General features: G+C 36.2%; 1 protein-coding gene across 1 annotated transcript; it reads right to left on the reverse strand.

Annotated features, from left to right (window-relative positions):
* Positions 1 to 4,258: 4,258 nt before the first annotated feature.
* On the reverse strand, positions 4,259 to 11,766 carry trim47 (tripartite motif containing 47). The gene is made up of 8 exons (XM_054626083.1): positions 11,557 to 11,766; positions 10,930 to 11,141; positions 8,259 to 8,304; positions 7,950 to 8,045; positions 7,550 to 7,774; positions 7,317 to 7,339; positions 7,080 to 7,201; positions 4,259 to 6,599 (listed from the first exon to the last, which is right to left on the reverse strand). The coding sequence occupies exons 1-8, from the start codon at positions 11,737 to 11,739 to the stop codon at positions 6,070 to 6,072; spliced, it is 1,437 nt and encodes a 478-aa protein (XP_054482058.1). The 5' UTR covers positions 11,740 to 11,766; the 3' UTR covers positions 4,259 to 6,069.
* Positions 11,767 to 13,083: the final 1,317 nt, after the last annotated feature.

The raw sequence follows: 13,083 nt of genomic DNA on the forward strand, positions 1-13,083 counted from the left end.
AAATGCTATGATTTGTTTTACTTTGTTTGCAATACTATGATATGACACATTTATATTTATTTATTCATTTTGACATTGTACACTATGACTTTTTTCGACATACTTTATCGGAATTTTTTGTACCTTTATACTTTTATAATATGATATGACTTCATTCTCGAAAGACTCATTATAAAGAGGGACACAACATCAGGTTAGCTGCAACAGAATATAAGATTTATTTACAATAGGACAAATAGGATAACATGGAGGCACAAATAAAGCTGTGTGGTGAAGGGTAAATAAGAGATATGGGCATAGAAAAAGCATCCTGCAGACCCCCAGCCCACAGCTATAATCAGGTGCCCTCAATTAGAAAGCTGCACCTAGAACAAAAAAACAAAGAACTAAAACACACAAGAAAATACACAGAGAAACAACAGAACACGTAATTATATGTATCACCATAACATTTCTTTTTGACACTTTTTGACATGCTATGTGATGACTTTTTTAAACTTTTTTGAACATACTGTGATTCGAATTACTGTACCTTGACTTTTTATTTTTTCAACTTTAGAAATACTATTCTATGACTTCAAACCATAATACTGTGACTATTTTTGTCATACTTTACTGTGACTTATTTTTGACTCATTTTGATCTAGTATACTTGATATTTTTATAATTTTTTTGGACATACTATTATATTACTTTTTAAAGACCTGTGTCAACATACTAATATTATTTAATATACTATGACATTTTTAGAAATGCTTACTCCGACTTCTCTTACTTTTTTAGACATACTAAACTATGACTTTTAATTCCGTTTTTTGACATACTATACAAAGATGTTTTGTTTTCGAGAAACAAAATTCAGGCTTTCTTATTCCTTTTTTGTACATGCTATATAAAGACATTTTTCAACATTCTTTACAATGGCTTTTTTCTGACTTTTTCTGACCGTTTTTGATAAGCTTCCCTCAGAATTCTTTCGTCAACATTATACAATACGTTTGTGACCCCTACTCTATGACCTATTCTATGATTTTTTACAAACTATAATTTGACTTTATATTACTTTGTTCAACATGGTATACAATTACAAATATTTTGCCTTTTTTTTCTCTACATACTATACAATTACTTTTTTCGACATGTTTTACTATGAACTTTTTCTTGATTTTTGGACATCCAAAAATAGATTTATTTTGGACATACTATACTTTGAATTTTTACAACATAGAAAACTATGACTTTTTTATGATCTTCATGACATAAACAACTTTTTTTTACATAATATACAGGGATTTTTTTACAGGCTATACTATGACTTATTTATGACTTTTTCGGACTTAGTATACTGACATTTTTATAACTTTTTTGGACACTCTATAATGTGACTTTTTAAAGACTTTGTTTCAAAATAGAACACTGTCATTTTTTTTCAACATAGTATAGAAGGATTTTTTTTCATGCTATACTATGACTATTTATTTTCTTCAAAATACATTTGATTTTATTGTTTTTTCGGCATACTATACTATTTACTTTACTACTAAGCTTTTTTGAGATATCATCCTATGACATTTTTGACATACTATACTATGACTTTTTCCACAGACTATACCACATCCTTTTTAAACATTTTATCTTTATTTTGATATGCTATACTTTCACTTAATTTGACTTTTTTTGGAATACTATTTTTTGTCTATTTTTAACATACTCTACAATGACTTATTTATGACTTTTCTGGACTAAGTATACTTCAATATTTTATAACTTTGCTGGACACACTGTTATGTCTTTTTTTGCCTTTTTAAAAAAGAAAACACTTTTTTTTTTTACATAATATACAAGGATTTTACATGCTTTAATATGACATCTATTACTTTTCTTCAAAATGCTACATTTCGACCTTTTTTTTTTTTTTTTTTTTTTTTAAAAAATTGTATTTATTTTTAGGTTTTTTTTAGGACTTTCTGTTGATATACTATATATTTGACTTACTTTGTTTTACATTTGATACAATTGTGTTTTTATGCCAATCTTAAGACATGATAGACGTACTATTCTCTTACTTTTGATGTCTTTTTAGACATACTATACTATGGCATTATGACTTTTTTGACACCTTATACATTACATTTTTTAGACATGCTATATTACAGCTTTGTGACACAATTTTTTCCAACAAATTATGTAATAACTTTTTCAAAATACTTTCTTCAGAACTATTTAGGTTGACGTTTTTATATATTTTTTCTACATACTATGTTGACTTATTTTCGAAATTTGACTTGACAATTTTTCAGCATACTATACTATGACTTTCTTAAAAATATTTTACTATGTATTTTTATGACTTATTTTCTACATACTATAATATTAATTTTTAAAAATGTTTTCCAACATACTACACCGTGACATTTTATGACTATTTCTAAAATATTATACCAGGAAATGATTTACTATGACTTTTTCTGACACCCTATACTTGAACTTTTTATGACTTTATTCGGCATACAATACGAAGACTTGTTTAGGACTTTTTTCAACATCCTATGCTAAGGTTTTTTTTATGAATTTCCTGACATTAAATAGAATTAAAAAAAAAAATTCTACTTATTCCGACATACTATATTATGGCTTTTTGAACATACTGTACTGTGACATTCAATTACTTTTTCCAACATATAGGATATGAGTTTCTTGGACATACCAAAACATTGTCTCTTTAGGACTTCTTTGATAGATACTATACTTTCTTTTTCGACATACTATTCTATGACTTTTTTGTCATACTATATTTTGACATATAGCATTGGAAAAAGTAAAAAAAATAAGAGTCTGACAATCAAGCTACTTCATAAAGTGGATTAGTCCCATCCGAACAAGATTTTTTTGTTAAATGTCACTGATCTCAAGTGGCTATTACAAGCTGTAGCGATTGGAAAAGTAATGGGAACTTGACTGAATCAGCTTGAAGGCCTTTCATTAAAAAAAATAATTACTCCTAAAAACTCAAAGATGAGAAGACATTTCATCTTCCATCTTTGGTAGCAATATCATTTTTAGGTCTTAAGGCATTTTTGCTTCATTAACTATATACATTTTTTTCATAAAAAAAGATTTCCTCTCATAACATGTTAACATTTTGCACAATTAAGCCAAATATAAATGTTTAAGCTACTGATTACAGCAAAAAAAAAAAAAAAAAAAAAAAAAAAAAAAAAGAAAAGAGATTGGCCTTTTCAATTGAAAACTTCCAATCAGAATGCATCCTGAGAGACTTATCTGTAACCCAAATGATTTGTGATTATAATGCTGATTTTTGTGTATGTCCTCTATTGAGGGCTACACCAAATTGTCCCAACAGTGCTTAGAGCCAGTCACCCAGTGTTGCAACTTATAAAACATAGTTTTGATCAGCCTAGAATAGACACGTTAATGCATTTGTATCACATTGTAAAGTCAACTATTTATATTATCATTAAAACCACATCACTGCAAAGAGACAGGAAAAAAAAGTCAGTACTGAGTCATTACCAGAGAAGGAGGAGGACAGAACTCTGTTTTCTCACCTCCTCCTTAAATGTTCAGCAGTATGAAATTAAATCTGCAACAAACCGTCTCAGAAGGTTAGATGAGAATGTTGGACCAGAATAGCAAACAAGGAGGAACAGCCCTTTTGAGGCAGCAGCCTGGTCACTGCAAAGTGTCAGTTCCCTTGGTATTTTATATTAGGATGTTAACAAAGCCCTTCACAGGATCTTCCCGTGGTTATTTAGGTGTAAAAATCAGATACTCTAACAGCCAGTATGGCCACTAAACTCAGTATGAGAAGGAAATGACAAAATTCCAATATGCCAAAGTGGTAAAAAAACTAAATAAAAGGTTGTTTTAAAGATAGCATTGAGATTTTTGTAGAGGACAAATTTCTTTAATTCAAAGTGTTGAATCTCACATTACTGGCCAACAGAATTGAAAAATAACTAACTGAGTAGATTTTAAAAGAGCCATTGTGGACAAACCAGACTTTTAGACCAAATAACTAACTGTCCAGTAATACATTTTAAAGTACCCCACACTGGTATATTGGTTGTTTTGTCTTTATATCACCCATGTTTAATGAAAAGAGCGGTAAAACACTGAGCAAAGTGGGTACAGTAAGTGGATGCTAAAGGCGTTAAAGAAAATAAAATAAAATATATTTTTTCTCTTTTAATCCCATTGTTAAATCTGAGAAACACAAAGCACATTTATGTTAAAAAAAAAAAAAAAAAAAAGGTGAAAGGGCCACAAGCAGGGACTACCAAGTTAATTTTTTTTTTATGTCACACTTAAGACACAGCCCAAACACTGCTATGCTGAATACATGAATGAAAAGTATTTATAGGTATAAAAGGGGGTATACCATCTTAAACAAAACATTTATCAGCAAATTTGCGTTCCTACCACACCTCAAAATGAACATAAAAAGGAGCAAATTGAGATTGGCTGTAGGAATAGCCATTCCCAAATATGATCACTTATCATGCTGTTAAAAGGTTTCTACTATGCTCCTCAATAAAATAATTTGTAAAAGAAATAAATAAAAGAAATGGCACTGTATGACCATGTGAGATGGCAAACTTCTTACTTGAAGGATCATAACTGCACTGTTAAAACTGCACAAGCAAAAATAACCCCCCAAAATTACCTCAAATAAAACAATGTTTTAAAAAATATATATATTTGCCCAGATACATGTATTTTCACATTCAACATCAATAATGCAAAATAGAAATCACACTGGACCAAGTTAGATAATAGACTAAATCTGCAGCTCCAGGACCAACTCTGGCAATTAATAGTCTAAAGCAGGATTATTTAAAAAGGAATATAATGAAGGAACTGCTGCAGGTCATTTGTAAGAAGCAAACAAAAACTGTGAACATGTTATACAACTTTCATTCAGCATTCCATAGGTTTACATTTTAGTCCACTAGGCTCACGGCTATTTTTGATGGAATGCCTTTCAAAGTAAAACACATTTACATGTTCACCCGTTAAGTGTGACAACGTATTTGAGGACATGGCTGTAAATCTTAATAATTTTCTATTGAACTATTTGAAGATATTTTTTCTTCTTTGTCCTGCTCATTTTCAAGCAGACTGATAAAACGTTTTTTTGAATATCTCTTAAAAAGCAAAATGGCAGGACTTCATGGCTTCAGTATTACTGCTAACAAAAATTAAGCAGCAAAAATGGGTCTTGAAGCAATATAAAGAAGAATGTCCAGCAATGTTAACAAATACAGAAATTAAAAAAGGATACATAAAAGTAGACTCTAAAAAGGCTAACGATAAAACTTTCTGTACAGACGTTAACATCCACGAAACAAATAGCACGAGCGGATCCTTCCTGGAAGTCTAATCATTGTCTGGGAGCTGAACTCCCAGTACAAACTGGCCGATGTCAAATAACTCACTGAACAGACTGGTCTTCAGTCTAAAATTACTCAGGGAATCTAAACTGACGACAACTATCAATGTGATAACGATGTCATATTTCCTTTAAGTTTTACCCAACAAGGCAATCGCACTTACCCTGCCTTGCAAAAACTTAGCCAATATGAGAGAATGTACAGTAGTAAATGGCATAGTGATCGCTAAGAGGATAAGTGCTGCTCTCATCAACAAGAGCATCTGGGGCATCTGCATCCCAGCAGACACAGTGATACAGACAACAAAGCACCGCTCCACACTCCCAGCCACAGTAGTCAGGGGTTTAGGCCTACAGTGTGTGTCTAGGTTCAAAGATACCAAATTTCACATTTTCAACCTCAAAATGAGAAAATTGAAGCTTTTCATCACAACCAAAGTGTGATGAGACACCTGGTAACACTTTTAACTCATGTTTTCTATCACCAGTGAGACAAACAAGTAACGGCTCAAATGCATACAGCACATGGCTGCAAGGGTCAACAGCACTCTGTCACTCCAGCCGCATCTGTGAGATAAAACCTTGCCAACAGGAGATCTGAAAACACTGGCATACATGAGTTTGCACTTAGATAACGAGGACTCGTCGCAGCTCTCTCAGTAATAGTGGCATATCTGCAGCCTGCTGCCTGGGTCATTCTTCCCTGGGCTAAAGAACGGATAGACGGGCTCCTCAAAGCAGGTGTCAAACATGTACAATCTCTTCATTGTGACGGCGTCATAGAAACTAAGGCGCCCGTTGTCGTAGTCCAGGTACACGCCGACCCGAGGAGAGTTCCAGTAGTCGGCTAAAGGGATGCGCCCATCCTCTCCGTTGGCATACAGCCGGTCCTGCAGAGACAGGCTCCAGTATCCCGAGGAGGGAGTGAGGCTGACGAAGCCCTTTCTGTTGCTGCTTTCAGTGGTGACTCCCAGGTACCAAACACCTTTGTCCTTCACATCCACCTCCCAGTAGTGCTGGCCGCTGGCATACTGGGCTGTGGCAAGGATTCCACAGAACCGGGTGAAGCGGGCTGGCAGGTCTGGTTCCTGGTTACGGACATGGCCCTCCTCCACTTTGGTGTCGAAATCTGAGGTAAACAGGTTTGGGTGGGCCGTGTCTGGATCCAAGGTGAGGTTCTGAGGCACTACGCAGAAAGAGAAAGGAATTGAGTTCACAGTCTAGAGAAGTGGTTGTCTCATTGTTTTGGTATTGTCTGTACCTATTTGCTTTTGTGTCTCTACTTATGTGCTTTGTATTGTGTTAATGTACTTTTGTCTGTGCTCTTATTTTTTCCTTCAATGCCATCAACCTGCCAGGAACCGCAGAAGTAAATTTGCCAGTAAAGCTAAATCTGGCACATTTACATGATGATAATTGATGTGCTTCTTAATTAAATAAACATAATCAATAGCAGTCATTGGGCCAGATGAGCTCCACCCTGGACAGGTCACCAGTCTGTCCCATAGCAGGCACATATAAACAACCACTCACACTAATGTAGAGATGCCAATTAAACTGCATGTCTTTCGACTGTGTGCAACAGTGCACCACCATTAACTGGGATAAATACATCTAAATAAAGTTACATGCACTGAACACAGTCAACAGTGTTGTGATGACTCACTGGTATGCAACACATGCATCATCTTCTTCCACATAATAAGCTGGAAGGGGCCTGAGAAGTCTGTAAATTCAGTCGGACAATTAACTGTGTCAAGAGATGGAAAAGGCTTGCAGTGGATGACTCTGTGGAAGAGAAAAAAAAAAGAGAGCAAAAAACAAAGATTATGAAAAGGGTAGATTTCATTTTTAAAAGCTTTTTATCAGGTCCATATCAAATAAACAACAGTACGCTACTTACTCATTGAATGTCTCGGCAAGGCTCTGAAAAAAGAAAGGCATTCTTTGATTAGTATTTAACACACTCACAATTTAATTCAAACAATATGTTTAATAAGATGTTTTTTAACAGTAGGTTCTTTATTATAGACCGGCAATATCTGACAGAAATCCATCTCTACTGTGACACTCTAGCAGATGAATGGTGATGTAAGAGTAAGAACACCTGTCAGACAACCAATACATCAGACTGACCTCAAAGCTAGTTTTCCCACTGATGTTTCTGTGGATATCAGCTATAGCTTTATCCACGGCTGACTCCTCCGTCTCCACTATCTTCAAGTTCTCGTCTATGACGGCCATGGTGGCCACTTCCTCAGCATCCAGGCTCTCAAGCAGGGAGTCTCTCTCGTCGAGCAAGAATTGGACCAAAGCACCAACATCGGCCTCAATCTTCTCCTTGAGTCTCTTCTTCTTCAACTGGAGGACAGAGATTTTAAAAAGGGGGTTAGGATGAAGGATCCGATGATGATGATGATGATGATGATAAGTGCCAATGTCATCTATGTTCAGTCAGTGTTAAGTGTAACATGTCAACATACTTATGCAAATGTCAACAGCAAAAAAACATGCAACTAAAAGGTCCATTCCATACCTTGACTTCACTTCTGGTACGCTCATCAGCTGTTACAACTTTTACACATTGAGACTTCTGCCAGTTTAGCTCCATCAGCCTCAGTTTCAATTCCATCTGTAACAAACATATACATCAAGACACATGTACACAGGAAAACAGAAATAATGCATCATGATATCACAAAAACAAAAACAAACACAAATATTTTAAATGTAGCGAATAAAACTTGTGGCAAAGGCCATATAATCTCTGATTCCTCGGCCAAATACACAGCAGGTGATTAAAAGAAGGGAAAACTTCCTACCAAATACAAACATTTAGACTTACCTTCATGTCATTCACAACTTCTGGCACAGGTGCTACCTCATGGTGTCTGAAACAACAGTAAAACAAATAACAGGCAGTTAGTGGTTTAAAGGGCAATTTGTCACACCATCAGAAAACACTTAACCTGTGGAGTTTTCTTGTAATCAAACAGAAGACGTTTTTATTTAGTGCTTCTTAACAAACACTGTGTGTATCCTTGAGGTCTAACAAAAGTGTTGAGTGAATCCTTCCTCGAATAGAATTAGAAAAGTAGTAGCAGTCCCGAAAGGCATCTCAAAAAACTTTAGGTGCATGCTTTTGGAACTCTTATCCTACATAATGGCTGCGTTCAAAATCTCATACTAAACACTAGATCACCATGTGCTGTATACGGCCAACTAAATTATTAGTTTGCCAGTACCAGCAGACTGTTCACACTGAAGTATACTCAAGCAATAAGTCTTATCTGCATCATATGACTGGATCAATCACAACGATACTGGTCCGCACTACCGTTAAATAAAAGTCGTTTATCACAAATGTTAATCAACATCTACTCTTCCAAATAATTTAATGTTTTCTTGTATTATTTTAAGATAAATTAAATCATTAGATATTTTAGTGTTAAATACAGTATTTTCTACAGTACATTATAAAAGTGACCTCTCGCAACTTTCCTCTTAACGATAGCTTAATGTCAACCGCCATCATTTGTAATAATTTGATGCCTGCCTCGCAGTCCGCCATTTAACAGTCTGAGGAGCCGTCTTCTCATCTCTACATAGAACAGAAATGTTTGCTCATCTAGTATATATCCTGGCATTTTTCACATTCTCAAAATCCACATACTATGCAGGTCGAACGCACAACATAGTCATTTTTTCGTCACACTTTGGCATGCAAACTCATCATGGATGAAAAAGGTGACGTGGACACAAAGTTGTTGCAGCCACTCGTCATAGTGTGACTGACTCGCACGCAAATTGGCTTGTTGTGATAACCTCAGCACATGTTGCTTACAGCGTACCGGTTAAATTAATTGGCTACGAAAAGCAAAAGACGGTCTAGAATGGTATAAGACACCAGTATTGCAAAATTCTAATTAATTGAGTTACATTCAGTTATTTAAAAAAAAAAAAAAAAAAAAAAAACTCCAAGTTAAAACGTTTGAGTCTGAGAGTATGTTCCACTTTTCAATATTAATTGGCAGTAAATGGCAAGATTAAGCTGTACACCTACTCAAAGTTAGCAATAAAAGATTCTAAAACCTTGAAGTCAAAATTACAACCACATTTAGACATAAATGACTCATACTTGAGTACTGTAAAACAATTGAATCAGAGTACTTGAATATGGAAATTATATATATATATTTTTTTTTGCATTCAATCGCGGTCCTTGTCAAACCCCTTCCTTATATGCCCATACAGACAATGTTTTTCTTTTGAAGACAACAGTGACTGTTTGCATGTTACCAACTTGGCCTTCTCCCAGAAGTCTGTGCTTTCTCGCCTCTCAGGTTTCCACCGACCGTGGTTGTACCTGCTGACTTGGCCTTGCCTGACACCCACTGCTACTACTATTATTATTACAAGTCACATTTGTTTTACTGCTACCACTGCTATTATTCAAATTATTATAACTGCTTTTATTAGTGCTACTTCTGCTATTACTATTCTCATATGTCTATTTCTGTCATATGGATTGACTATGTTGTAATTTGATTAAGTTTTTATTATTTGCACATCACATCTATTGCATTTCTGCCCATCCTGGGAGAGGGGTGCCTCCTCAGTTGCTCTCCCTTATGTTTTTGATAAATGTTAATGCAATGAACAGTTATGGTGCACTATACTGTCTATACCCACAGTTGTGCAGCTCAACTTTGCCAAAGTATATCACCACTGCCTAAATCTTTATCATCTTCCACACTTACCCTGATTAAGAGGCACATTCCACCCTAATAATAATAATAATATCAAATACATGCATCCACAGCTTCATGTTTTGCTTTTGCTGATTTCTAATAGGATAGGAGAATTTACATTTGCAATGGTTTTATGAAGCATAAAACCTAATCGGCCCAATCATGGCTTTATTAATGAGAAAAAGATTGTGCCAAAGTGATAAGACTTAGATTGAGTTCTCTCATTAAGGTTTTAAGCGTGGGCATTAGCATGATTAAGACACAAAACAGGGAAAGCATCCCTTCAGTAGAGGTATGGCAGGGGTAAGGGAGAACCCTGATTACTGAAAGATATAAACTTGGTCTTGCTTAGGATAAGAATTTTCTCCAGTATCCCATTTGTAAAAATATTCAGGTTTCTTGGAAATAGCAACTTTGTGGAAACATTCAGACACCTGGCAATGGCTGGGTCCCAGTTTTCATCAGGGCAATACTCCAACCTGTCATAGAAACTGTTTGAGGTTTCAAAAGTGTGGTTACTGTCAAACGCAAAGACATTTCTGCAGTTCATAATGCATGTAGCTATGCAGCTATAATGTGGCATGTCATGCGTTTAGGCTCTTCTGCATTTGTACAGATTCCTTTAACCGGCCAGGTCTAAACTGGTAACCTGCAATGATGGTGAGTGACTGTTAAATTTTACTGAAGAGGAATACCTTTTTCAGAGCAAAGAGAAACCAAATAGTATGCATATTCTTTTCCTATGTTGATGTGAACACGACCAACCTGTGTGCTCTAGATTCCCTGCAGACCACACAGATGGGCCTTTTATCCGTCTGGCAGTACAGTTTCAGCTCCTCTCCGTGTTGGTCACACTTTTCATCTACTTTAACAGGCTTGGAGGGGGGAGGACATGTCCCCAGACAGTCCAGGTCTTCTAGTTTGTCCACCAGGTTCTGCACCAGGTAGTTTTTTGTGAAACTCCTCTTGTTGAACACCTGAGAGAAAAAAAGAAAACAACTGAGAAATGTGCAGAGATCTGCTTGTGACCAAGGCCAGAGTCCGTATTACTTGGTTCACATTTTTTTTTATTTTTTTTATTATGCATGAAGAAAATCCTTTATAGCTCACACACAGGGGTACGTCATTCGTGTTATCCAACTTCCCTGCTCACAATTTGGCATTAATGTCAGCTAATGTTAGCCAGCATTGGAAAGGTAACCCACAAAAAAAAAAAAAAATGCTCTTTTCTGCAAATATCATTATCATAGACCAACAGACACCAGCTAATCTGAATTCCCTTACATATATAACGCGTGAAAGTAAATAAATACGGATTGTCACAAGTGCACTATACACATTTCATGGGGAAAAAAGCACGACAGGAAAATAGAAACGCTTGCAATAACTCACCGTCCGGCATTGAGGACACTGATACCCGTAGTCTCCGCCATTTTCATCCCAGTGCATGCAGATGCAAAAGCGACAGAAATTATGGCCGCATTTCAGTATGACAGGATCTTTGAAGAAGTCCAAACAAATTGCACACGTGAGCTCTTTCCTCAGGTCGTCTCCAGCTGCAGCAGCGGTAGCCATGTTTACCAGCCAACAGCAGCACAACACTGTCCAATGCTGGAAGTAAAGGAAGAGGAGGGAGGGAAGCGGGCACATTTGTGGTGCGTCATCTCCGATTTAACCAATCAGCTTCTTCCCCCTCTCTCTCTCTCAACCTGCTGTCTCACACTGCTCGTACTCTAATCAGGCAGTAGCCAATGGCGAGGGCAGTAAAATAATACTTGATGAAATCTCACTTTTTATTATTGACAAGTACAGTACCAGTCAAAATTTTGGACACACCTTCTCATTCAATGTTTTTTTCTTTATTTTTATTATTATTTATTTCTACATTGTAGTGTATTTTATCATATTCTGCTATACCTTGTTGTAATGAGGCCATGGAGTTGTTGCATGCTATGTGAAGTTGGGATTCAGGGTTTTTAGGAGCTGCCCTGATAATGACCTCATGACCAACCTATGGCATGACAACCTTGTTTATGGTGATGTTTACGCAGACGAAGAGTCTAGGTTCTCAGGAACTGCCCTAATAATGACCTCATGACCTACATAAGACATGACAACCTTGTTTATAGGGATGTTTCCACAGATGGAGGATACTAGGGTCTCAGGAACGTATTTCAAAAAGTGTATGTTTCAAGGTGTCTGAATGATGTATGTACTGCTCAACATGTGTTTTGCCTTTGTGCACATTTAGGGGATGCACAACACACATATAAGTTCAGACTGAAGGCTGAGAGCCTCAGTCCATGCTGAATCTCTGTATGGGCTCCATTCTGCGCAGAATGACTTCAGATGCATTGATTCAATAAAGAAAATTGTTGAAACTGCATCAACGGACCTGGACATCTTCCTTCATCCTTTGATATCAAATGATATACTACAACATCCAAACTATGAAGGAACACATATAGAATTATGTGGTAAACAAACAAATGCTCAACAAACCAGAATATGTTTTAGATTTTAGATTCTGTAATATAAAATAATCATGACAGCAGTATTAACCAACACGCTTTACTTTATTAGTGATATAGGGTAGCCATGACAGCTGTATTAACAAGCACGCTTTACTTTATTACACGTAAACACAGGCACTCAGAAAGAGTGGAAAGGTGCTGCAGAAGGTCAGAAACTGCGTGAGAGCATCCCCGCGTCTACACGCCAACCTTGAACAGCCACACAAGAATGGGGAGGGCCTGAGACACACACATATACACATGATGAATCAAACACACAAGAACAGGGAGGGCCTGACACTCACACATATACACATGATGAATCAGTCACACCAGAACAGGGAGGGCCTGACACACACACATATACACATGATGAATCAACCACCTGGCTTAAGGAGTAGGCAAG

Source organism: Anoplopoma fimbria, chromosome 24, assembly GCF_027596085.1.
Source record: "Anoplopoma fimbria isolate UVic2021 breed Golden Eagle Sablefish chromosome 24, Afim_UVic_2022, whole genome shotgun sequence".
Classification (NCBI taxonomy): domain Eukaryota; kingdom Metazoa; phylum Chordata; class Actinopteri; order Perciformes; family Anoplopomatidae; genus Anoplopoma; species Anoplopoma fimbria.

What these genes read in the sequence shown, in the direction of transcription:
- trim47 (XM_054626083.1), bottom strand. Translation starts at nt 11,739, where the DNA reads ATGGCTACCGCTGCTGCAGCTGGAGACGACCTGAGGAAAGAGCTCACG. An exon ending in AGGGAATCTAGAGCACACAG is followed by an intron (nt 8,305 to 10,929) that starts GTTGGTCGTGTT and finishes CTGTTGTTTCAG; the next exon opens with ACACCATGAGGTAGCACCTG. An exon ending in GATGCATGTGTTGCATACCA is followed by an intron (nt 6,600 to 7,079) that starts GTGAGTCATCAC and finishes CTTTCTGCGTAG; the next exon opens with TGCCTCAGAACCTCACCTTG.